The sequence below is a fragment of the Amblyomma mixtum genome, chromosome 2 (genome assembly GCF_055824585.1).
Source record: "Amblyomma mixtum isolate Tamu chromosome 2, ASM5582458v1, whole genome shotgun sequence".
Lineage (NCBI taxonomy): Eukaryota > Metazoa > Arthropoda > Arachnida > Ixodida > Ixodidae > Amblyomma > Amblyomma mixtum.
This window is the reverse complement of record NC_143013.1, coordinates 139485562-139513452: the sequence shown is the minus strand read 5'-3', so window position 1 is coordinate 139513452 and position 27891 is coordinate 139485562. Positions and strand designations below refer to the sequence as shown.

General features: G+C 47.6%; 1 protein-coding gene across 1 annotated transcript; it reads right to left on the bottom strand.

The window, feature by feature from the left end:
* Nucleotides 1–2378: 2378 nt before the first annotated feature.
* LOC149361087 (uncharacterized) lies at nt 2379–19143 on the bottom strand. The gene is made up of 4 exons (XM_089567992.1): nt 18918–19143; nt 12239–12382; nt 3900–5027; nt 2379–2560 (listed from the first exon to the last, which is right to left on the bottom strand). The coding sequence occupies exons 1-4, from the start codon at nt 19141–19143 to the stop codon at nt 2379–2381; spliced, it is 1680 nt and encodes a 559-aa protein (XP_089424118.1).
* Between the last annotated feature and the right edge of the window lie 8748 nt (nt 19144–27891).

Sequence of the window (27891 nt, the reverse complement as noted above, 5' to 3'; positions counted from 1 at the left end):
TATGGGCTTACCAGCAGTGCTAAATGTCCTGCATTTACAGAACCCGCCGCGTTTGTTCTTCCCTTCGCGCCAATGCAGACACGCACATAGATCAACGCCGACAGTATACATGCACCCTCTCACCTCCGCCGAGGCGCGTTTCGACATTGGTCAGGTGTGGAGAGACGTTCGAGCCGCTTTTTACCGACCTTGCGTCGCCGCTTGTGAGCGGAATAGAGAGGGCATCACCCAACACGCACAAGGTTACGCGCTGCTTCTTTGTAATAAGTAGATTCTCCCGATCGTTCTCTATCCTCCACGGCGCACGCGGGCGGGTTTCTTTCGGCCTCATTGGCTGCATAATTGTGCGCGAAGTTAAGTGGCACTCATTAAAGAAACAGGTTTCCCAGCGTGGGTCAGCACGCCGTACGTGATGCGCTGGCACGCAAGACCAAATTTTAACTCGTTTCGTTCAACTGGTCGTTGTCTACGGCCTAGCTGTAGCATACACATGCGACACTGCCTGCACTTGCCCCTTGCCGCCCTGACAGCTACTCACTCGATCGGCAGAGTAGTTCGTCTCTTCCCGTTTTTCCTATGTTTTGAGGTCGCGCCTCTTATTGTTCGCAGAGCTTCATTGCGAATGCGTCATAGAAATGACGTCATTCAGCCTACATTTTGCGGGTGGTTGTAGTGCGGAAGTGTTTCTGGATTTTATTACCAATTTTATCCAGCAGCGCTCGCACCCTTCCGGGCAAGATAAACGTTGTTGTGCTCCCGAGGAACAGCCCAGTCTTTCTGCTAAATTTGATATTTCCCTCTATTGTGCGTTTACTGAACGTCTGCAAGAAAATCTCAGTCTGAAGGACATTTCGCACAAAGATTAACGGGACTGCTTATCGTGTGTAAATAATTTTTTTAGTGAATTGTTTTTTCTGAAGGAATAATTTGCTAACAAGTGCTATTGGTGTTGCTGTTGTTTTCTTTCTTTCATTGTGAAGCTTCGTTTCCAATGTATAAAGAAATTAAGCTGTGTTCTCTACTGCGGCTCTTTTTTCGCCCTCTGGGGTTACTTTATTTTTGAAACCAAAGGGCATTTCATGGTTACTTGCTCCATAATTTTTTATCTTTTTATACTGCTCTTTTCGACTATGTACTCTGTCTAGTGTGCCAGTCTCGAAGAGTGTGGTTCTCTGCCTTTTGCAAGCTTTCAATGAAGAGTTCTTTCATCATGGCTGACACAATGGTACAAAAAGATTAACATAATTTTAGTAATAAATCATAGGTAATTCTATTTCATTCAATGATAAGAAGCTAATTAACGCCCTTGATAGCCATGTCCTTAACACTGACAGCGGAGACGAAGGTAGAGGAATGAGAGATTCGATATGACATGCCCGTTAAGGAAGCTGCGTTGCCTTCCTTAACACTTCGGAAGAAAAGTTCTTTGAGGGACTGTCGCTGATGGGAACACCTCGTTCCTGAAGTTGACGCTCCTGTATCATACTGTCACGTAGTGGTGACTGCAGTCCGGCGAGCAGAAGAGCAGCGAGAATGACTCTGAAACGAACCTCCTCATCTGAGCTGACTTGCGCCCGGAAAGAACTGAATCAATCGGCGACGACGTAGCAACAAGCGTGCTCGGCGGTCGTCGGGCACAATGCCTGCCGCTCTCGGCCATGCTCAATTTAAAGCTGATAGCGAACCTTCGAGATAAAGCGCGCAAAGTTACTAGAACATTCTGGAATAACGTAGAATCCTCTCCTCCTCGATGCGATCAATCGAGATAAATTTGGTCACGTCTTGCATCACAAACAAAGCGATAAAGCGGCGTGTCGGAAGCTTTGTAGGATAAACAAACAAACACTAAAAAGATTCACGGCAATAAATTATTGTCCCAGAAGGCTCACGCCATCATTTGCTGCTCCAAGAGAAGTTTGACTGATCAGTTTGGCCGGAGAAGCATCGAGAACATGCCGTTTGTGTTTATGGGATCCCAGGGAGTGAGTGATGGGAGTGATACGCATGTGATGGGGTGCGGTGCAACTGTCGTTCTTACTTTTCCGTACCAGATGTGGGCAGATAATTCTGGGAGGCTTAAACTTTTGGCATTTAAACCTCATAATCAAGTCACAAAATGAGCTTATCACTAAGTGATCGGACCTATGCCACGCATGCTAAGTTGTGAGGGGGTACTGTGCTAACCATTACACACAATCCTCGCGGAAGGTAACTCCAGTGCTGTGTTTCCTGATCCGTTTGCAAGCCTCTTTACTCCGTGCAACACTCACGTAAAGATGACCTTCTCCTATGCATCCACCGAAAGCTGACGCTGTTTTCTCCAAAGGTTTGCTTTCGTCTTTAGCGATGTTAGACAGTGAAACGCCGACAAGTGTGTGCTATCGCCAGAAGTTGGAACATCCTGTGTCTTCTGGGGCTGCCGCTGTTCGGACATCGCAGGCTCCACGTGGTGCACGGTGTCTCCAAACGAGGACTAACAGGAGCCCCGCGACGCATAGGTTCAGCGCACCCAGCATCCGGTATAAGTTGTCGTACGAACCGAGGGTGTCCCGAAAGAAGCCTGCAAGAAATTAACGTTCCTAAAAAGGCCACTGTGTGTCGCTATATATTGGCTCCTGCTAAAAAGCTATTTGCTTGGAAAGTTAATTTAGCGAAAACGGTTGTGCTCCGATAGTGCTTGCTGCCATGTTTTGCTTTAATGACAAAGTCCTCATCAAAAACCTGTCTCTTTCTGTCTCTTTCAGAGGGCTGGTCAGCGGTTGCGCACTCATCAGACGCTAACTGGCCTCTAGCGAAAGAAATTTGATAGTAACCTGATAGATCACTGTTAGTGTCAAGGTATACATAGAGAGCTGCTATATACACGCATTGCATCCATGACCATGACCATAGTTTGAAGGGCACAGTACGAATTTCGGTTCTGGAGCCCCGTGTGCTGCGCGATGTCAGTGCACGTTAATGAATCGGTGGTGGCCGAAATTTCCGGAGCCCTTCAGTACGACTCTCATAGCCTAAGTTACTTCGGGACGTTAAACCCCCATAAACCATAAAACAACATAGTTCGAAGGGCAGCCTAAATGTTTCCGTCAGGTGCCATCTGAAGTGAGTAGCCTACGTCAATGATAAGGTTTTTTTTGGTAAGAGCCCAATAATTTTTTTACACCTTTGACATCAGGCATCTCTACTGCGGATGCCGTGCTTTTAGCGAATGAGCACTTTTTACTCCTTTCTGATTTGTGTTTTGCAAGTTGAAAGAAAATACTTGTACACAGTCTTTTCCTAGTGTGAAATACGCTCACGCTTGGTTGATTCTAACCGCATGCATAAATGTTTAATGACGATTTCGGTCTCGTCTAGATAGTTCATTGTTTTCTTCGACAGAGTAACACAGCGCTATGGAACACGGACAGAATTAGAAGATAAGCAAGACAGATCAGACGCTTACTACCAAGTATTTATTGTATCGAAAGAACAAGCATGCTTTATACTATTTGCACTCGAGCAGGCTATACCGTCAGGCACTGATTGATGACAGGAATGCACATTTCCTTTTCGAGTTATCTAGAATATTGGGGCTCTTAATAGTATCTGTTTGAGTCGTGGTTTCTCTGGTTTTTTTTTTTTCGTCATAATTGTTAGCATGGGTCAGAAGTTCCTTGTGCACTTGTCAACTATTGGCAAACGTTTTCTGAGGCGTTTGCTCTCAAAGGTCAGTGGCAGACGGCTTTATGTGGTCCAATGTTAGTAGTATAAAACGTGCTTTTTCTTTCGATGCGATGAATAGTTGTTAGTAAGCGCCCATCCTGTCTTGCGTGTTTTCTTGTGTCATGTTCCATAGGGCTCTGTTAATCCGTCGAAGAAAAACACATAAACGTAAACCCATTTTTTTTTCTTCTCACCTACAATCGTCGGTGCACTTAAGCAGAGTGGCACCAACGTCAGGCCAATGACGCCGAAGAACGCAGCCACTCGCTCGACTCCGAGGTAATCCGTGACCAAGACGCTTCGGATGCACGTAACGTAGCCCTGCGACACTCCTAGGGCTGCGTTGAGCGTCGCGTACGCGGAGAAAGACGTCGTCGTTGCCATTACCCACAGGTAGACAGCAGCACCAGCGAAGCATGCTACAGCGATGCCACACCGGCTACTGGCCAAGAAGTCTGATGCGAATGACAGGAGTATCCTGCCCGCAAATTGGCCTGCTGCGTTGTAGGTGAGCACAAGCTTTGCGTCTTCGAGCTGAGATCCTTTGTCCCTAGCGTAGTCAATGACGGTCGCGGCATGCATGGCCACTGCGTAGTCACAAATCCCGTACGACAGAAGCAGCACGTAAAACGCCTGCTCACGGAATATTGTGAATTGAGCAGAGAGACTATCGTGGCCGGCTAGCACCGAAGCCGGCACTTGCTCTTGATGGGTGGCTGTGGCTCGGTCGACTAATACCAGTGATCCGTACTTGCTTATCGAATAGCTACCATCCTTCTGCGGCGTATCTTTGCAAGGTAGTTGAGTCCACGAGCTATGATGACCGGAGGTCATCGATGACTGGACAGGCAACTCTCCAATGGCGTCGCCATTTTTGCTACCTCGTCTCTCGGCTCTTGCTTTAGTGCTGATATGTGAGTGTTTCAAGCTTATCGACTGTTCCTGACGCGTCGAGCCTTGTAACTTTGGAGGTTTCTTGCAGTTATCCTTACAGTCTGTTTCAAGTTTTTTGGCAGACGACTTCCTTTCAGCCTCCGGTTTTTGCCATTTTTTCATTGTCCACAGGACGCAACGAAATCTGAAGGGCCTAGGACGGCTCAGCATCATTACAAGTGGAATTGAGTGCATGGTAATGCCAGCTGCGAGCAACAGAGTTCCCCCCAAGCCATAGCTCGCTGCAGTCGCCGACAGTACAAGAGGGCCTGCCATCCCCGATGAGGCCCAGCCGACATACTTCATGGCAGTAGCCGTGGCTCTGTACTTGTCAAAGTAGGACACAGTGAAAATTGTGAAGGAGATGATTAAGGCTCCTGTTGCCGTGCCTGCGTAAGAAGATAACAGAAGGATACATAAATGCAAATGAGCAGTCGATACAAGTAGTGACACAAATATGACCTCTGCTGCGGAGTTTCTCCTGTCAGAGAACCAATAACGGTAGATGTGTTTGCGAGATTCATTACAGACAGCGTAGCCCACACCCTAACGTTGCATATCAGCCGAATATGCCTTGTAGTTGTTCAAACGGATAAAAAATATATTCAAGCTATAAAGGGTGACGACAGCAGAGTAAAAACTGTAAGACTGTTCTCCTTTCTCATTTGGTTAAAGGGATACACAGGCAGGTTTTAATCTGCTAACGCTCTATGGTTCTGAAGTAGTTCGTTGTTAATCACATCTTGAGTTATTGTTTCTATTTTGGCTAAACCACTGGTGCAATGACCAATTGAAAACACGATGTTCAAATCTGCCTCCCGAACGCACGAGAGAACAGCGGAGAGGAAACTTTGGAGACAGAACTTCTGGGGCACGCTGAGCAAGATGTGGTTCGACGCGTCCATGCAAGAAAGCATCGAAGCTGTTGTCATGCGGCATCTTGTTTTTCCACCCGCTGCTGCCTCGTCACTAATCATAGCTACGCGACTAAAAGTACAATGTTCGATAGAGGTGTTTGTGCTTTGAGTAACAAAATTAGATGAGAAATAAACGCCTACCAAGTTCTTGTTAGAGTACACGACGTTTCGAAACCATCCTCGGTTTCTTCGTCAAGGTGCGACTGAGGGCGAGTTGCAGCTTTGGTTTTAAACATCGCTAGGCCACAAGCTTAAACTGTGGATGTAGGAAGAGGGAATGGTTCCGAGGGAGCGATTAATGTTTCCGGGCGCGAGCTGAACATGCCATGACTGAAGCAGCAGCCTTGTGCGCGGGTTTTACTTCGTCTACAGCACAACTGTTCCGAAAAAGTCTGTCCTGCAGTCACATGCCTCGCAGTGCTCGGCCAGTGCACTTTGCACACTTTTACGTCAGTTTTGTGCTGCTTCATGCTTTCTGCCCCAACGTATACAACGCCTTGGACCTTTTTAAGGCGGAAGCCTTTAATGCCTCATCGTTGTAAGCAGGAGTTGTCGACAGAAATGTCACGCATTTCAGTTGGTCGAAATGATCGTGACGTCACAGTGCGCGAATTTCAAACTGAGCCAATTGTACTTTGCCTAGTATCCATGCAACCAATTCAAGGGATGGCATAGTGATGCTCCAAGTACGTGGGAACGAGTTTAGTTAATCAACCAAATACCCTAATTAACCTTTCTAGTCCGACCAGACAAATAAAGAAACCGAGCAAGAATTGGTCGAGCTGGGGGAATCGAACCAGGGTCTCCGGAGTGCGAGACAAGCACGCTAACCACTCCGCCATGCCAGCGAGATGGTTTGGAATGAGCAAAGGCACGTGTAGTGAATGCGGTGTCTTCGTTCACTCCCATCTTCCGCCCTTCCCTTACGACGAGTTTCAGGTGTCCACCGAAATATGCGAGACAGATTCCCTTTCCTCAAAAACCAATTTACCGACGAGCAAGGCGTAGAGCCGAACGGGCGATGGCGTTCTGTGGACTCCCTGGCAGCGTTGCAGGACGCTGTCGCGTTTCACTCATAGAGGCGAAGCTTAACATCTTAACCACACATCACTGACCTTAGCAGCAACACCGCGCTTAAGGCTTTCGCCTCTCCGCGCTTTAGGTCAACAAAGCGCCCCCCTGAATTTTCTTTAGTATGACGCTCTTTCGGGCGAGGCAGAAGGTGTCCTATGGCAGTAATCTGGATGAGTATTGTCCGCACCCCTTGCTTTCCGAGAATACAAGCCGACGTTTTGCTGACGCCTTTTAATGCTGGTTCGCATGCAAGCTCGTATGTTTGCATACAAGCATACCCCTGCTATCATATGCAAGCCACGCATGCAACCTTTCACATGCAAGTGACTGGGCGCACTGAGGGGTTGAGTGGCACGTCCCAGCGAAAAATTCTGAACTTGCTGGAACCTCGCCGCTCGAGCCGCCGTGACGACTCAAAACAGGTTTTTCTGCCGCGGGGGCAAGATTCGCTAGCATTTTCTCTTGCATGTGAAACAGGCTTTAAGGTACGAACACACTAGCGGAAAAACGGACGGCGCGCCGCTGGCGGCACCTGCAGAAGGGACGGCCATACCGGTGGCAAGGAGTCAGCTGGAACGCGCTGCCGCGCACAGCTCTCTACATATCAAACCGGTCGAGGTTTTTGATCCTTCAGGAGCGCGTGCGGCTCTGCCGCCGCCGCTGGAATGCCACTTTAGTAGGTGCCAAGAGGTGGCGGCAGAGTTGCTCTCCACGTGACTAAACCGGATGCCCCTTATTGGTCTCCCCGCTCGTCGGAACGCGGCCAGCCGCCGGAAACGCCTCCTCGGCCATTTCGTTGCGCGGCAGATCAACCCGCCGCCGCGGTTTCACGGCAAGCTGCTTGCCGCGCGCGCTTTTCCGCCATTGTGTTCGTACCTTTACACATGGAATGCATACGCGCCTTTCGCGCTGACGTATGCTTCGTGTAGGCGTAGAATTGTGATATGTTTAATGATGAAAGTGTCGTGTCCTTTTGTTTTGGGGTCAGGGAAAAATAGCTGCAGTAATCGCTTTCACAAGACCACGGAGAGCTGCGATCTACACTCAACGGAGCGCCGAATCTATATCGGCAGCTGCTCCAGTCCAGAGGTGTGTTGTCGCGACTTCTTGACCAATCAACGGCGGCAGCGCGACTCAGGGTGTGCCCCGCTGAGCCGGTGGCATATTTCTGCTAAAAAAGACAATTCGCGCTTGTTTTTGCTTAATTTGGATTCGATATTTGTGTATGCAGCTTGAAAAACAGTATCGACGCCGCTGTAAGCGCGGTTTTGAACAAAAATTGTTGAGTGTCACTTTAAATATAGGAAAACGTTTTGAGAAGGAGATATGAAATTATTTTCATGCCTATTTCGATAAGGTCAACAAATCTTGCACTAACTCCATTTTCTAGATGGGAGTACAAACACCTGTGATAATGACTTTGTTATCCAGAAGTCATTAATATGACGAACGCTTTCTGCTCCAAATTACATTTCGTATCTAACACTACTCATGCACGCTAATAGGCTCCCATAAGAAAGTGTAAAAACTAAAATTCTAATGGCGTATCAGTGAGATAGATAGTTATATAGATAGTTCGGTTGGTCGATCCATAGTTGGAGACAGACAGACAGACAGACAGACAGACAGACAGACAGACAGACAGACAGACAGACAGACAGACAGACAGACAGACAGACAGACAGACAGACAGACAGACAGACAGACAGACAGACAGACAGACAGACAGACAGACAGACAGACAGACAGACAGACAGACAGACAGACAGACAGACAGACAGACAGACAGACAGACAGACAGACAGACAGACAGACAGACAGACAGACAGACAGACAGACAGACAGACAGACAGACAGACAGACAGACAGACAGACAGACAGACAGACAGACAGACAGACAGACAGACAGACAGACAGACAGACAGACAGACAGACAGACAGACAGACAGACAGACAGACAGACAGACAGACAGACAGACAGACAGACAGACAGACAGACAGACAGACAGACAGACAGACAGACAGACAGACAGACAGACAGACAGACAGACAGACAGACAGACAGACAGACAGACAGACAGACAGACAGACAGACAGACAGACAGACAGACAGACAGACAGACAGACAGACAGACAGACAGACAGACAGACAGACAGACAGACAGACAGACAGACAGACAGACAGACAGACAGACAGACAGACAGACAGACAGACAGACAGACAGACAGACAGACAGACAGACAGACAGACAGACAGACAGACAGACAGACAGACAGACAGACAGACAGACAGACAGACAGACAGACAGACAGACAGACAGACAGACAGACAGACAGACAGACAGACAGACAGACAGACAGACAGACAGACAGACAGACAGACAGACAGACAGACAGACAGACAGACAGACAGACAGACAGACAGACAGACAGACAGACAGACAGACAGACAGACAGACAGACAGACAGACAGACAGACAGACAGACAGACAGACAGACAGACAGACAGACAGACAGACAGACAGACAGACAGACAGACAGACAGACAGACAGACAGACAGACAGACAGACAGACAGACAGACAGACAGACAGACAGACAGACAGACAGACAGACAGACAGACAGACAGACAGACAGACAGACAGACAGACAGACAGACAGACAGACAGACAGACAGACAGACAGACAGACAGACAGACAGACAGACAGACAGACAGACAGACAGACAGACAGACAGACAGACAGACAGACAGACAGACAGACAGACAGACAGACAGACAGACAGACAGACAGACAGACAGACAGACAGACAGACAGACAGACAGACAGACAGACAGACAGACAGACAGACAGACAGACAGACAGACAGACAGACAGACAGACAGACAGACAGACAGACAGACAGACAGACAGACAGACAGACAGACAGACAGACAGACAGACAGACAGACAGACAGACAGACAGACAGACAGACAGACAGACAGACAGACAGACAGACAGACAGACAGACAGACAGACAGACAGACAGACAGACAGACAGACAGACAGACAGACAGACAGACAGACAGACAGACAGACAGACAGACAGACAGACAGACAGACAGACAGACAGACAGACAGACAGACAGACAGACAGACAGACAGACAGACAGACAGACAGACAGACAGACAGACAGACAGACAGACAGACAGACAGACAGACAGACAGACAGACAGACAGACAGACAGACAGACAGACAGACAGACAGACAGACAGACAGATGGATAGATAGATAGATAGATAGATAGATAAACAGACAGACAGACAGACAGACAGACAGACAGACAGACAGACAGACAGACAGACAGACAGACAGACAGACAGACAGACAGACAGACAGACAGACAGACAGACAGACAGACAGACAGACAGACAGACAGACAGACAGACAGACAGACAGACAGACAGACAGACAGACAGACAGACAGACAGACAGACAGACAGACAGACAGACAGACAGACAGACAGACAGACAGACAGACAGACAGACAGACAGACAGACAGACAGACAGACAGACAGACAGACAGACAGACAGACAGACAGACAGACAGACAGACAGACAGACAGACAGACAGACAGACAGACAGACAGACAGACAGACAGACAGACAGATGGATAGATAGATAGATAGATAGATAGATAGATAAACAGACAGACAGACAGACAGACAGACAGACAGACAGACAGACAGACAGACGGACGGACGGATGGACGGACAGACGGGTGGATGAGTGGGTGGCTGGGTGGATGGATGGATGGATGGGTGTATGTATGTATGTATGTATGTATGTATGTATGTATGTATGTATGTATGTATGTATGTATGTATGTATGTATGTATGTATGTATGTATGTATGTATGTATGTATGGACGGACGGACGGACGGATGGATGGATGGATGGGTGGGTGGGTGGGTGGCTGGGTGGGTGGGTGGATGGATGGATGGATATTGGGCCAACAAGCAGATTCATTAAAAACCTTATTGCATGATTGGCTTGAGCACACAGAGAATAACAGGTGGACTATTTATATTAACTAGCCCCTGAAATTTTTAAAGAGTTTTCAATATTTCTGCGGCGCGAGCCTTCATTCATTCTTTATAGGTTTATTGTCATATTTGCTCAAGGTCAGTTTTTCCATTCTCTACCGCTACACAGTCGAACTCGGACCATCGTCTAGGGTGACTGAGATTTAGAGGACCCTCGTTATTTTGAATGTGTTTATATCAAATGTTCAGATCGTTTGACCTGAATGTTTTGTACCGTCAACTGAATTTCTACGCGACATAACTCAGCAAATTTTCGGCCCCTTCGCATTCGAATAAGTCGGAATCCACTGTGCCTCCGAAGTCAGCTCCTCATGTTCCGAATGCAGTGGCAACACGCTCTTGATGCATATGTGTTCGTATTTTATGCATGGTACAGAGTAATCGTGGATTAAGACTCTTTTCTCATGGGTTCCAATCTCATGTTACTCAAAAAAAGTGCTGCACCAAATGGACAACTTTTGGCTCTGTCTTTAGGCTCCTCGAAGCCTTTCTCGGGTGCATAATATTTAAATGTTTGGGTGCATACGCACTTTGTTATGTTGAAGTCTATAGCTGCATGCGATTTCCCATCATCTTACCTTGCATAAATCAATGCTGAATTCTTTATTTTGGCATTATTTCACGTAGATAGACCATTTATGGTAGGAAATCACGGGGTAGTATGAAGAGCCGTATATATGAAAATGGTTATATCGAGAGCACGCAATTAGACTTTGCGCTTCTTGAAATTGACACTTTTCTGCCGCCACCATTACGGTTAACCAAAAGCTGCCCTTGATTCCAACTCCGAGATATTGAAACAATTTTTCCGTTGCCTAAGTGTGTGCATTATTTGACCAAATTACTTCATAACCAGGATGACATTAAGCCGCTAACATTACATGTTAAAAATTATTTACAGTGCTTTAAAGTGGATGCAACCTTAATCAACAAAACGATTTTGCCTTACTGCCAACTGAATGAATGCATGTTTATTTTGACAGAAATACAAAGAAATCTCTCGAGGAGGCTGAAAAAAAGGCAACGAATGCCTGACTGAACTTATCGTACAGGCCGTTTCTTATGCTGAAATAAATAATTTTCAGGCTTTATGCATATCACGGGAGGAAGACTGAAAGGAAGAATTATTTTGTACTTGTTGGAATAAGTTATTTGTCACTGTAGAATAATCAGTGCTACCACTAGTAATTTTCAACCACGTTTTCAGGCAGTTTCCTGTTCACGTCAGCGCTGTGTGATGCCGAGAGCTGCCTCACCTGGTACTTGTGTCTTAGGTACTGTAATTTATAGTGTATTTGCTTCCTTGAAATCTGAGATGAGGGGGCCTCAGCGGAATTTATTTTATTCCGAGATTTCTCTAATGCAGAACGTATACTGTCTTCGCAGAAACTGGAAAGAATCATAACAAATCGACGTAAAGACGCTGACCCCACTGTTTCCTCAGGCGGACATATGCAGCCGGACCCATTCAGGCTACAGAGCCCCTGGCGTCATTAACATAAACTTACCATAACTCACCATAAATGCCGCCCAGCGTGGTGCTGATCCATCCTATGTCCGGTGCAAAGGCAGCGCCAAGCAACCCCAGACAGGCAGCACCTGCTGACAGGAGGCTCACTGAGTAGACGGAGATCTTGGTCTGGAGAAGCATGACAACGAAACCTGCAGTGTGGCAACGATAAGCTTTGAAGAAAGGGGAGTAACACGAACGTGTTATTACTTCCCTCCTACATTTGAGAGCGAATGAGTAATTCATGCAGGCTCTGCTATGCATATTAGGAGAGTTTTCCAAATAAATGTCACTTAAGCTTTTGCTGATCGCATCTTTATGAAGGCCTGAAGTGTGTGCGCTTAAATACAGCACAGAGCATACCGAAGGCCAGGCGCCCGAATTGTCAGGTCTCGGTCGTTTAAAACAAATAAAATTATTAGTCTCCAGTGACAGAAATGAACTTTACACAGTCTTGTGATTTATCTGCAAGGAGGTTATCGTTGGAAGCATTTTTTTCCCGTTCTGCAGATTTAGATTTGCTACGCATACGCAACAAATTTGTGATATTGTCTTCTACTTTCGCAGTTTTGAAGGCACCTTAACCGTGGACTTATAAAAAAAATTCTAGAGCAAAACGGCTCAAATGCTGTAACAAATTGACACATTTTGGCCGCAAATATTTTGTATCATAAAAAGATTGGTAAAAGGTGCTGGTGACACAAAAGGCATGATGGTGACAACGTTATTAAAATAGTAAATACGCTCGCATTAATCCGCTCTTGCGTGTTGAGCCTGCGGGAGCAAAAGCTGCGTTTGAACGCCTTATTTAGCACATTTATTAGCAACTGATGTATTACTAAAATCATCTGGGACCTGCCGAAATGAGAAAAAATTTATTAAGAGCTTACCGCCTGTAAATCTCGTCTGCGCAAAGAATAGGATTTAAGACATGCTGCTTTTGGTTAACGCTGGACTTGTTCGGACCATTTTGTCTCTTCGGTTTTATGGCGCAAAAGCAACAAAGGCTATGATGAGAACAACTTGCTCTCCATAGAGCAGGGGAAAGTAGCGGCGGACTGCTGCCTCAGTTAGTACATATTCACAAGCTCAAAATAGCTGTCGGTGGGAAGTGCTTCTGAGGCTTGTGGAAAAGTGCACAATTACATGAAGTGCCTAACTGAAGATGCCATACACGGAAATTTCAAGTTGCGTTAACACGTTTTGGCGGGCTAGTTGGTTAAGTATCTTGAATAAACAGCGCGAACGAAGACGAGCACAAAAGACGAGAAAACAGCGCTGTGTCGTCCGTTTCCTCGTCTTTTGTGCTCGTCTTCGTTCGCGCTGTTTATTCAAGAAGGAAATTTCAACATTGCCTTATAAAATGAAGTTCATGAAACTCATGTAGAACATACCTGCTGATATATATGTTAAAGACACACTGAAATAACGCTAGAGGGAGATTAAAGGCAGTTATGAAACATAGGAAGCAGGATTGATTATTCCTCGGGAGCACTAACGAGCTTTTTCTCCATGGAAAGTGGTATACGTTGGACAGAAAATCGCACATGAAAGTCTCGACGTCCTTCCACATTCAATGTACTGGGAAAAAATGAGCACATTGAAGTTATTTTCATGACGAATTTGCAATAGGCTTCGACGAATCAGAGGCGCCACTCCCAAAGACCGGAAACATGGCTAGAAACCGAAAATAGCCTGCCTGCCGAGTCAGCCGTTCCGGCGGCAGGGTACTAGTGCAGGCCGCCTCAGCACCCCCTAATCCTCACCTCTCCGCTGCATCCCCTGCGTCTGCGTCTCGTGTGGTACAAATAGACTGCGTGGGTCAGAAAGAAACTACGTGGAGTAATCGAGTGCAGCCGAAGACTGCACAACTGGTGATGATGCTCACGCGCGCATGCATCAACAATGACGATGCCTGCGTGGGGCCTTCGGTGCGTTGTGTGCCGTCGTGAGGTGTACACGTTAGCTTCGAGGTATTCTAAAAAGCATACGCCACCACATCAGATCGGAAAACTTCACGCGCACCCTACTGAAAAAAGTTTTATGAGGCAATAAACTCATACAGTTTATCATACAAATGTCATAGAGTTCTCATACAAATCACATAAAATTATCATTCAAATGTCATTCATTTCTGTGAAATCATACAGTAATCATTGAGATATCATAGAATATTATACTAATTGCATAGATTGTATGATTTTCTATGATATCTCTATGATGACTGTATGATTTCACAGAAATGAATGACATTTGAATGATAATTTTATGTGATTTGTATGATAAGTCTATGACATTTGTATGATAAACTGTATGAGTTTATTGCCTCATAAAACTTTTTTCAGTAGGGCAGTACTCATCAAATCGCGTTGTGCTGTTAAATATCGCTTGTTTGTTGACTAACTAGATGCTAATTATGACTACCGACAACCATTGTAATAGAACCTGCTGTGGTTGTTGCGTTCTCGGCGGTAATAAATTGCCTCCTGCGTATATCAAGGTGAAAAGAATCGGGGTATGTTCCGCCCAACTGTAATCTGTCGTCTGGCGGTTGTAGCTGTCAGCAGGGAATGCACGCATAACCTTGACGAGCACGGCTGAAATGTCTGAGCATTTTTTCTCGTGGAAGTCCGTGTACCTATACTGCCAACTTAGGTGCCCATCGCATCTGTCAGGGCAAGTGCTGGGAAGGAAAGGTAGCCGATGGTCTTAAATGGTGAAGAATTGGACTTCGTGAAGAGGCAAGCGTAGCAGGAGGCGGTGAAAGTTGAAAGTTTGAAAGTTAGAAAGTTTGTGGGGACGAGGTGGTTGCAACTGGCAGAGAAGAGAACTAACTAATTGGGCAGATATCGAAGAGGCGTATGTCTTGCAGTGGGCTAGGTAGGCTCGTGATGAAAATGGCTTTCACAGTGCGGACGCTTTTGAAGGAATTGTACACTATCTGCCCACGAGGGCGGAAGTGGTCCAAGTTTTGCTGAAATCTTTCTTGCCTATTTTCACTCTACAAAAATAAGGCATCAAAAGCGTATAGTGTGAGGTGACCAGTGATTTGAGTTAGAGTATAGAGCCCTAAACCTGTTGGCATTTCTTTTTGCTTTCTCGTTTTTTACTTTTCGTCGCATATTTGAAGTATAATTGTGCAAGTTGTTCATTTTGTACGAGGCATTCATTTTGTTCCTTTTGTGCATGCACATAGCCCAAGTCGGCGAGTACAAGCAGGGTGCGAAGATATTCGTTACTTCGATAAATTTTTGCTATAGTGCACACCTTAGAAGGTAACATTGCGAAAGAGGTTCATTCGAACGGGATTGTTATTGCGATGTGCCCTTGTAATGTGAACTGAATTTAGTGACACCCGCCTCATAAATGTCAAAGCTGCGGCCCTCAAGGCCCCTTTTTTTACGAATCAAAATATTGCTACGTTGCCGCAAGCCGATAAATGACGTGGGTTGTCCGATGGCAAGGTATGATTTAATGGCTGCCGGTCTAGTGGCAACTCCTTTGGGGCCGGCACTGCCCGCGCCGTCGTTTTCCTCCTCTGTGACACAACCAGGGACCACCGAGCACTCGTCCCGACCACGAACTTTCATAGAAAGAATGACATCGTCGGTGAGGCGTAGCACGTCATGATAACAGGTTTCGAGATCACAGTTTGGACGTCGTGACAGGTTTGTTCGAGGGAGCAGAGAAGATGAAATGCTTGAAGGAGGTGAGCGGATTAAGCCTGGCCCATGAAGACTGCAGAGCCACAGGCTGCCGGAATCTAACCTCCGAGGCCCATGGACTTCGCAGCCTGCAGGAGAGGAGCCTTGTGTTCCCATGTGTGGGCGGCCAGTGCGATCTCATGTGAGGTGGCGAAAGTCTCATAATAGTGGGGTCGGAGTCGTCGTGTCATTTATTTGGAGCTGAAGAGTGGCCATGTCTGGTTGCGTCGTGCGGCTGGGGCTGTGCCAGGAGTCCCGAACCACGGGCACCACAGCGAAGACCTCACCGGACGACAGGCGCCGAAGCGCCAATATTGGTATGATGGTGGCAGCCAGCGCCTTCACTAAATCTGGCGCGGCGGCAAGCCGAAGATGGTGGTGCGGTGTCGGTTGGTGTTGCTATGATTTAATGGCTGTGAATATTGTGCGAGCGCACCGCCCGCGTGACTGCTGACTTATTCGTCCTCCAGATCCGTAATATGATGAACGAGTGAATTTACCTTCCATTCCCCGGGTGTGGAAAACGAAACAGTATGCATTATGCTCGTGACAGGTGAGGGCTGTTATGTCGCAGCCAGCAACAGGAAGCACGATGCTTCGACGCGACTATCGGCCTCTGTCACAAGATCTTAGCCATGCAGTTAAATATGATGCAAAAATTCACGCCCCATAGTGCTCGAAAAGTAGTATAGTGTAACCATCTTGTGCTCTTACAATCGTGCAATAGTGAATGCAGAGCCACGAAGCTATAGCAGCAGAAATACCCTGGGTGCCGTTGGCTTGCGCCGCCACAGCATTATAGCACACCACGGTCGAATGGCTAATGAAGCTAAATGAGCACACTAGTTGTTTAGCCAATATTTAAAAGGACACTGAACACAGAAGACACGCATCCTTGCACGGCAGGATGTCCGCAGCTAGGCCTCTAGCCTGCCAGTGACTGCAGCACTCGTGCTCCATCAAAACGTCGAGCGGGGTAGAAACACTCCTGTAAAGGTGACACGATTACGAAGAAAAAGCACGAGGAGTGTGGAAGCAAGCTCGTGTGAAGAAACCATGCCACATTGCGCCGGTGTAGGGTGCCACTCATCGTTCCTTGACGGGAGGCTCACGGCTCTTATGAGCATCGAAGGCTGGTGGTACAGCGTGGTTCAGTGTGAAAAAGAGCATGTGGTTAGTTCTCAAGGACAGAATACAGGACAAAACTAGGGCAAACCCTGCTTGATGGCACGGTTAAAAAATTGACCGTAGCTAGAATACCAAATGTCCACACACAAAAAAGGAGCAGGGTTAATAGAATATAAACATGAAATCTAGCTTCTTCTCAAAACGCTTATATCCAAATTCAGCTATACTTGATAGGAGATAGACTTTTCAAGCGCTCAGCGGTTCGGAACACAGAAATATTTTCTGAACATCGAAAAATACCCAGCTGTCACCCTGACATCCGTGGAGTTCAGAGCCTAGGTTTTTGCCTGATGAAAAGATTTTTGAGAAAAACCTTGGTGAAGTCAGCATTACCAGTTTTAATTTTTTCATATTCATTCAATTGGGCGGGCTGCACAACATTGTTCTATACTTACAATGAATACCACTTAGTAAAATTTCCTTATTTTAGATAATAACGTATGCACGGAAGGATGCTGATAGAGACAGGCAGGAGGTGTAAAGGTAGGGAGAAAGCGCTCCATGTGCACTCATCCGCACACTTGCCTAGAGCTCTCGAATGGCAAACCGGAATTACGTTTGTGGCATTTGCGGCTGGCCTACGGATCAAAGCCTGATATTATCTTGCATGCACATTCCCGTCGACCCAGTTTATCTGTGGTAGTCCTCGTCGGTTGGATTTTATTTGTACTGGCGTTCACGCCCACTCTTTAAAACTGCTACCGGGTCTGCATGCTGAAAATTAAACGACAATGTCATCTTCAGAGAACTCTTTGTGCAACATCGAGACCGCCGGACCGCAGCGATTGCCATAAGTGCTCGAAAGAGCGCGGCCTGCAGTGGTCTAGACAGGCGTCGGGACGACTGCACGTCATACATGCGTGCCAGAGTTCCTCAAAATTACTTAAATGGAAAGGAGGCACCACCTCCAAGCGAATGGGGAAAAGTGTGAGCTCCTTACTTGGCTAGGCTAATGTTAGGACGAAAACATGGACTGGTATGTGGGAATAAAGCTGTATCTCGACTGTGATTCACAGGGTTGCGTTCAGATGATAATGTGTTTTATGGAACATTGTTTGGAATGCAGAAATGATCCTCTGCGGTCAGATAACATGGAAACAAATGTAGAAATTTCCCGAAATTCAGAATGGGTCGAAGCTGTGCTCTCATGGTGTGCTACAAAAATGACTTAAATATACGCATTTTACTTCTCTAGTATATCTCTTCCACTGAAGGGCTCGATCTATGAATCTATTATATCGATATTGTGCGTTCTGAATTGGTAATGTTTCAATTTATGCGGAAAAGTTTACATCACCTTGTAATGAAAGCCAGTCGGGCAAACAGACAAAGAGGATAGCAGGACACGGACGGGGCATGCTGACAAACGAGATGTCCGCTTGCCTTGTCTAATTCCATCATCGGAGTTATTTTTTTCCTTTCCCTGTCTTTAATCTCGCAGATTTACCAACTGACTCGAATCACAGTGTTATTAGATTTTCTGCCAAAACAGTCCACGCCAAACAAAGTTATCAGTTTCCGGCATTTTCTCGGTGGACACGATTGCAGCGCCGGTGCTGTATCTGGAAACTATGAAGCTCGATAGCGGTGGTTGATAGATGCAGTCTACCATCGGGAAGAACCTGACATTTTTTCTAATGAGTGCCAGCAAAAACTCGCGCTCATGCATGGCTCGCTAGTCTGAAAGATGCTCGGAAAAGATGCGGCTGTGTCCGTCTGGTATTCCAAAATCGCCCCTTGTGCAACTCCTTCTGTTTCAATGAAGGTTCAACACACTGAGAAAGCAAATGCTTACCTCCAAAGTTTAGAGTGAGCATAATGACGCTTCCCGGCCAGGAAGCTGTCCCTCTGTCGACCCTGTATTTGTCCATGAACAGCACGTAGAGATATCCCATGCTCGATTGGGCCATGCATGTTAGAAAGCTGGCACACATGGCTACAAGAGGTATAATCCAGCAGGTGTCCTGAGGCGGGCGGAGCGTCTTCTTGATTGTCCCCAGCATCAAAGGTGACCTTTCCATTGCGAATACTGTGATTTTGCTTTAAATGGTGATGTTGCTTTTTTGTTCCAGCTGAGCTGAGACAAAGGCAATATCCGGCGGTACTTCGAACGTTACGATGTTACTCTAGTGCGCTGGCCTTTCAATCAGTCTTTAGACGTCGTTAGAAGATAGGCGACTGTGCAGTAGAGGGCAGTCTTCACACTCTAGCATAACCTGGCCTCCTGGCTGTCGTTGTTTAATGTGGAACTGGAGAATGGACAATGACGGGCTGGTCCTGGTGGCATAGACCACACGACGCGACTTCCTTGTGCTTTCCACGGGCGATGACCAACTCCTCCTTGAAAGCAATGGGCCGATGCGTAGTTGATTTCCTTTTCTTGCTGACTTTCAGATACTTAGGCTCGACAAGCGGGCATTTGCTCAGCGCTGTGCACACGAGTCCAACGTCCCACGCCAAGTGCGCAATGAAAAGAAATATTAAAATGTGACTAGGTAGGGAGGAAGCACAGATTCCAGGTTAGCGAGAATCACGGCCTCTCTGTCGCATAGCGGCTGCCGTCCCGTGCACCCGGAAACACCGACCAGGCTTGTGCTAGAAAGCGACACGGCTGAAGCCTAAAATAAGCTGCTGGTTTTTCAATATGTGCACCCCTACACACTTGAAATGTTGTGATCACGGCGTACATGGTAAGTTCGTTGGTATCAGCTGGGAGAAAAAAAGCTATGTACATATATTTCTCTTCGTAATTTGATCCTCCGGAAAAAAAGAACAACCTAAGTTGAAAACAAAAATAACTCCGTAGGAAAATTCCAAACTTGGGTACTGTTGCTTGTTGCAAAAGCGCTGTGTCGAAAAGGTTGCCCTAACAAAATGGGATTTTCAACCTGGCGCGTTGCGGAAGCAGATGGCAACGCAGCTGCCGCTATCATTGCGTAGGATCGTTTTGCGGTCTTGTTAGGTTTTCTATGCATAAAGGAAGCATACAAGTGTGTGTCGCTCGTTCTTATGTATGTACGTACACGTCGTGAGGTCGCTGTCCTCGGAGGGCACCTGCGGCATGTGGCAAAAGCGATACGGCACACTTCCTCTTTAGTATAGAGCATGGTGTCGCCTCATTTTTTCGTTGGAAGGATCGTTGTGCTCGTGCGGAAATATCGGAAAACTACTCTAGAAGTAACCAATTGATGTGTCACCTGGCTGCGAAGGCAAGAAACCGTCCATAAATGTCCAAGTAGGAGACGCCGTAGCCATCCTAATGGAAAGCTCTGAGCATAGCGCTCATGGAGCTGTGAAATGGAAACAAAAAGAACGGGAAGTCAATTCTGCAGTGTTACGCAACGACTGTTAGCACAGTGACACATCGTTTCTTAAACACGCTTCCTGCTATAACGACCGGCGCTGGAAGATTGAATCTATTACGAATCTCTGCGGGTCGGTATGCAAGAAAATGATGCCGGCATTGATCCTGCATTTGCCTCGGTTATAGTGGTACGATTTCTTCTTGCCTGGTGTATATCTCCTCCTAAGTGTCTTAACGTATGGAACTCCTGTCAGCATTTACGCTCGTGCTCACCATGCCATAGCAGCGTCGGTCCGCATAAACAACGCCAGTGACAGCCTTGACAATTGCGCATTTCAAGCTCATGCTTCGAAGGTAGTCACTTCTAAATGAGTGTAAGGGAGGAATCTGACTGCTGGCTTCTTTGGTCGCATCGTTTCTTAACGGCCCTGAGTTGCACCGGGTACAACCTAGGAACGCGCGCTAAAAGAAGGACCCTTTGCGCGATAGCTAGCTTAAATTCAAATTGAAATCTTTATTCAGCACCGTGACATGGTGATTGAAGCGTGCAGAAAAGCCAACAGAAGCGCCGGCTTGCGAAGCACCAAGCTCCCGTTTACAATGGCCGAAGCAACGGTGGCATTCCAGAAGTGACTAGGCATCACTTTCTTGCAAAAGAAAAGACTACGCAAGGTAAGTTTCTGCAAAAAAAGGAAAAGACTACCGGCACAGCAGCGCACAAAAGACGGAGAGAGAGCAGACAAACGTGGACGAGCGCTCATTTTCCAACCATTCTTTATTGCGAACATTTCCGCACTTATATGCAAGCCGATTGAGCCGTGGTCATCGTGTACGGAATGAACCGTACACATGGGCGTCCAGAGGGGGGGGGGGGGCAAGGGGGGGCGGCTGCACCCCCCTGGAAAATCACTCACTCGAACCGTGAGTGATGGCCGCACGCCAGGGGCGGTGGTGCGCTCAGCCAAAAGGGTAAAAGTAGCCCCGCTTCCACGCTTTGGGTCACATCTGCGAAATGCCGCGTCCGGGCGGGCGTCGTTCCGCCGTTTTCAAACCACGCCATCGTTAGCTCTACTAAAGGGCGACCTGTTGCAGACATACAGCGGCCCCGGCGAGCATGTGTTTCGAGCCGTCTTGAGATGGGTGTCTGTTTCTTTGATCTCTAGAGAGATAGCGACACGGAGGCAGACAGTGCATAGGGCATCTTGTTTTCGCCTTCATACGCTGGCCACCGATGAATTCTTCAGAAGGGAAGGACAAATCAGCCGTGTCCACCCCCGCTTTGTCGGGGTGCTCAGTGGCAAGCGGGCGATCAGCCGGCGCCTCCGCCGCTCGCTGTCTCCTCCGATCCTCGGGAGAGCGCAGTTCGGTAGAAGCGCCGCTTTCAGAATCTTCGGCAAAGGGGATTAGCTGCTTTTGTTCACGACGACGCAGTCTCCAGAGGCGCCCCACACCAGCGTTCCTTAAGTCTTCTCCGAAAACCAGCGCCTTTGGTCAACGCAGCCCGATGGCGCCTGCCTGGCTCGCCTGTCCCCTCTGGCTGGGCCTCAAATCACAACAGCGCCCATGTACTGTGCGATGTCAGTGCGTGGTAAAACGACCCAGGTGGTCGACATTATCCGGAACTCTGTACTACTCCGTCCCTCATAGCTGGGGCTCTGAACCCTATAAAAACACAAAAACAAATTTTCCGACCGGAGTGGCGAGTCACGAGTGTCCCTTCCCCTCGGAAGTCGCGCGGCGTTCCTTTCACCCCCAGAGTGCGCATTCGGGGATATTGCGGCAAGTAAGCCCTTGCACGTGTGCGCGCCTCTGTGTTTGTGCTTCGGTGTTTTTAGTGGCCGGTTGTCAACGAAGCTGAGAACAACCAAGACAGCGGACGAGAAAACGACGAGCGGCGAGCAGTGTGTGTGCGGTTGCTCGGCTGTGCGGATGCGCGAGCAAGATGGAGCGAGGTGTATGAAGCTGCGAGCGTGCATTTATCTTGTAAATAAGTTTTCGTTGTATATATAGTCATCTTTTGTTTTCGACGTACGCGTTCAACCGTTTTTCCAATCAATATGTATGATGAGTGTGCACCGAGAGCGTGTAATGAAGCACTGAAATGAATTTATCACCCGTGTAATTACGCAATTCGCCCAGAAAAATCCGAGGCGCCTACAGTTGCTGTTCAAGGAAGACTGACTGAGTGAGTGAGTGACTGTAGTTGCGTGTTTGTGAACATATTGTGCTGTGTGCTGGTCATCAATCCGGGTGAGTCGAGAACCCGTATGCAGCAAGGCTGAGCACACTTCTCCACGAAGTGATAGTATCTTTTTGCATTTTTTTATTAGTTTTAATGGTTTCTTCGTTGATAAGCTCCAATGTATCTCTCCTAGCCGCGCTTTAATTTGCGACGCGGTCTGTGCGCACGACGTCGTGATCTTGAACCGGGAAAAGTATGCGCACGACGCGACCTTAGCGCCCTCAGCCGCGACGGCGCGCGCGCTCGATGTCGGAATGTCGGCTCGGCCGCCGCGCTAGCAGACAAAACTAACGAAATGCGATGTATCGCGACTCACAGATATAGACGTGGAGAGTGCCTTTTCGGCGCATTCAGACTACTGAAATCGGCAGCCGGACGTACTGCTCGTCGCGGCGTCGTGTGGTGCTGCTGCATGCTCACGCTAGAGTTACTGTATATGCTACCAAAGGTAGCATGTATATGCTCCCTGCGGGAGCATATACAGGAACTCTAGCTCACGCTGGCGTTGCAGTCTGTGAATAAAGCGATGCGCGGTGGCAATTCTATTCCGCTTTATTTGAAGTCCTTTTACGGGGGTATCCGAATTGCTGACAGCGAGATTCGTGGCAGCGCACAACGCCGTGCTCGTGCCGTATCGCTCCGAATCAGAACTGACAACAGTAAAACCCCGACCCTAATCATCGTCGGGCTGACCCGCGCGCGGGACTCGATTTTCGGTTGGTGCTCCTGATCACATATAACAACAAAGTCTACGACATACGTCACATTAAGTTCTAGTACAGTCTAGCCCGGTTATAACGAAGTCGGCGGGAATCGGAAATCACTTCGCTATATCCGCTATTTCGTAATATGCGGACTACGAAAAAAAATGCAAACATCGGCATACCGATTTACTGCCGCTGAAAGAAGTCGTCCAGCGTCCCCTGAACACGTTTCGCGAGTGCGGACTTCAGGATTGCGGCTTCCATACCATCCAACTGCGAACCAAAGATCTGGTCGAACTCCGGACTTCCGAGGTACATCCATAGCGTGTCAACAGCTGCGATGGCCGCTGCGGAGGTGACCGGCTTAGGGGCACAACTAGGATCGTGGCGCGTTTCGTCTTCAAAGACAGCACCTTTCTCTTCCCCGTTGAAGTGCTGGGGCTCGCGAGGCTCGACATTGCAAATAAATGGAGTCAGTTCCGAGAAAGGGGACAGCTAAGTAGGTCCGCTGAGGCGAAGCGGTCACGAAATAGAAAAAGAAGCGGAACAAGACAGGAAACCGTGATGGCGTCAATGCGGGCGTCAATGCGGGCAGAAAACAAGTGACAATGGCGTCACGCGCGATCTCAGTAGCGTTCGCCGTGCTCCCAACCTGGAACAGTGCGACACTGCGCTCAGTTGTCCGTTCACCAGCTAGATCAAGTCGAATAACTCTGTACTTATAAACAGCATACAACGATCCGCGATAACGATAAAAATGAGCCACGCTTCCAACATGCACAATGCTGCCGCGCTTTCTCCCTGCCTTGCGCACCGCGCCACCGACATAAAACAAAGCGCGCGCTGCCACACCTCCTGCAGACTGCAGTCCAGCCGTGGCGCCAACTGCCTGGGAGAAATAGAGAACCGCGATTGGCCAAAACGGCCGCTCTCTGGACGTCATCGAAAAAAAAAAATCGTCTCTGTTCTTTTTTACATTTTTCCCCTGCGCGGCGTGCTCTACCGCTCTACGCCGTGACGCCATTCAAGGACGGCGCAACACGAGACCGGCGTGCCATGCGATGCAGTGAAGCAACCTTTCGCTCCGCAGGAGAGCAGACGACGCCACGAAAGGACGCCGTCAGCCGAATTTTGCTATATTTTCGCGGAAAAGATCGCCTCAAGGACGGAAAAATGTGTTGATTGGCAGATTATTTTTCGGTTCGCATTAAATCTCTTCGTTATATCCGCTGACGCGCTCTTATTTACTTCGTTAAAACCGGACCCAAAATGTATTGAAAATGCAAAAATGGGAATGGGAAATTGAAATCCCTTCGTTATAACCGCTATTTCGCTATAAGTGGCTTCGTTATAAACGGGCTAGACTGTAGTTCACAATGAAAAAGCATAGCCAGGCATGCGAGGAAACAGTGGTAAAGTTACGTAGAACTAGTTTTCCGGCAATTTATCAGAAGGAACGAATTATTTCTTTCCATTGAGTAAAGGAAGGTTTATGGTTGGTTTATGGGGTTTAGCGTCCCAAAGCGCCTAAGGCTATGAGAGACGCCTTTAACGTGCACTGACATCGCACAGTACACGGGCCTCGAATTTCTCCTCCAAAGAAATTCAGCCGCCGCGGCCGGGATCGAACCCGCGTCTTTCGGGCCAGCAGCCGAGCACCATAGCCACTGAGCCACCGCGGCGGCGGTCCATTGAGTAAAAAAGCATTGAGTAAAAGTGCAGTGTGTGGCATAATATTGTAACCAAAACTCCCGTGCCCGGTGGGCCCAAACTCAATTTGCATGTATCCGGCTTTTTTAAGTCCGCCGGTACTGCGGCCGAATATGTTTGCAACGGAATATTGGGTGACTAGTAGATCTACCGCAGAGAGCCATGCAGATAGCCGCAGATAGATAACCATGCAAGCCGACGTACGCGTGACATTTTGCGGTGAAATTATCTTAAGTGACATCTCTTACAAAGCAGGAAGGAGCAAATCTCTCATCCAAATCTATCGCGGATGGCGAGCGAAAAAATGTGGGAAGCAAAGCAACGTCGCGCATAGGAGACCGTCTGGCGCTGGAGTCGGTTTGCGGATGCTGCTCGCTCCGGGTCACATATCATTACGGTACCGTCGTCAGATCTATGCGGGAACACTTGGACAGGGCAACGTACCACAAGGAAGCGGGGGAGCATATAACCACGACGCTGACCGCACCCGCGATTGATTAGTATCACCGGCATGAGCAGCGGTAGCGGCACACAACGCCGCGCCGTCCGGCCGCCGATTTCAGTAGCGTTTAGAGGGAGACTTCGGCACCGGGGGGGGGGGGGGGGGGGGGAGGTTGCGTAGCCACCGCCGCTGCGCCGCCGCGGCGCTGAGGTCGCGTCGTGCGCACAGATCGCGTCTTAATTTGCTGTTTGTAATTTTTCTTTCATGTGTGTATTTTACTTATTTTTTATATATATATATATAAATAAATAAATTCACTCCGCAAATAGTGCCTTTTTGCTACGAATATACCCCCCCCCCCCTCCGGCGCCAACACCAATGGGCCCCCCCCCCCCCCCTGCAAAAAATTCTGCGGACGCCCTTGACCGTACACGGTAATGACTACGCAAGATGGGCTTCTCGCAAAAAAAGCAAATAGACAGTATTGTCCCCATTTGAAGTTGCACTAATGATGAGTTTGCTCAGGACTTACTAGTTGGCTAGTTGGTTGCACATACCAAATGGTTCCTGGCGCGCAAGAAAGATGCGTAGACTAATAGAAAACACTCATTTCCACTTACTTATTTCCATGCAATTCGCCTGTATTTATGCTATACGGTATATATATCCGCGCAGGAAAAAAACCCACAAACATATAGGCGATATGTCGGGCTCCTCCATTATAGCAGCAATCAAGAACGTGTTACACGAAGCAACTTCACAAATTAAACAAAAACATCACTGCTCAGTGAACTATTCAACACGTGAAAGGACAGCCTTGGAACAACCGTTACTGTGTCGGTATGACCGAGAAATTATCGTTGTCACCTAAGTTGAAGTTGAAGTTTATTTCAGTATTATGAGTACTGAGGACACGCAGACAAAAAGCCATACTTGGCTTGACGAGGTCCGCGCTCCGTTCCAGGGCATACAGCAGTACTTAAGCCGTGCTGATGAAGTTTGCTTTAAGCTTTGCGATTTCCCCAGCCAGTACAAGTTCCAATGTGATATTTTCTGCACACCTGCGCAGAAATGTGGTCTGCCCAAAGGCAGGCCCTTGTTCCTTTCACTGTTGGTAGTCACGGCAATGTATGCGAGTTGGTCGTCAAAGGCAACCGTGACATTGTAGTTGTGCTTCCTGAGCTATTCATTCAAACATCTGAAGTGCTTACATGATTGCCATTTTTAAACTTGAAATATGCTTTTGTAGGTTTTCGTATCGGTGAGCGCATCAAGTGGCTGGTGACAAAAAAAAAAACAGTTTAGTGATCCGATATGGTGTCTATTACGTAACCTCGTTCATCAATTTTTTCAGAAATTAAAGCCAGATGAAGTAGAGCGCCGGTGCTGGGAGTCGTGCGTGTGAGTGTGGCTACAACGTCCTTTAAATTAATGGAGAATGCAATTTTCTAGCACAAATTTCGACTGGCGATAGGACGACGACACTTGCAGTGCGTTACAGCTGATTTCAGGAAGATTAAAATTCCCACGCAGGATAATATGGGTGTAAGGCTTGGAGTGCAGCAACATGAAATCGTGAAGTGATTCTAGCTCCGAGATATCTGCATTTGGCGGCCCTAAAGACTGCACGACTAAAAACTGCACGAATAAGGATACTGCGAGTGCATACTTAAACAAGTATCCAAACCATTTCATCATTTGTGGTATGAGATATCACTGTGTACGTGATGCCTTTCTTTAGTACAACTGCGACGTCGCCTTCTCTTGAATCCTGGTCGCGGCGAATTATTTCATGCGAGTTGGGTGTCAGAGGCAATCGTGACATTGTAGTTGTGCTTCCTGAGCTATTCATTCAAACATCTAAAGTGCTTACATGATTGCCATTTTTAAACTTGAAAGATGCTTTTGTAGGTTTTCGTATCGGTGAGCGCATCAAGTGGCTGGTGACAAAAAAAAAACAGTTTAGTGATTCGATATGGTGTCTATTACGTAGCCTAGTTCATCAGTTTTTTCAGAAATTAAAACCAGATGAAAAATGGCAATCATGTAAGCACTTTGATGTTTGAATGAATGGCTCAGGAAGCACAACTACAATGTCACGGTTGCCTTCGACGACCAACTCGCATGAAATAATTCGCCGCGACCGGGATTCAAGAGGAGGCGACGTCGCAATTGTACTGAAGAAAGGCATCACGTACACACTGATATCTCATACCACAAATGATGAAATGGTTTGGATACTTGTTCATGTATGCACTCGTAGTATCCAGATACGTGTAGTCTATAGGCCACCAAGTGCTGGTCTCTGGGAGCTAGAATCGCTTCACGATTTCATGTTGCTGCACTGCAAGCGTCAAACTCATATTT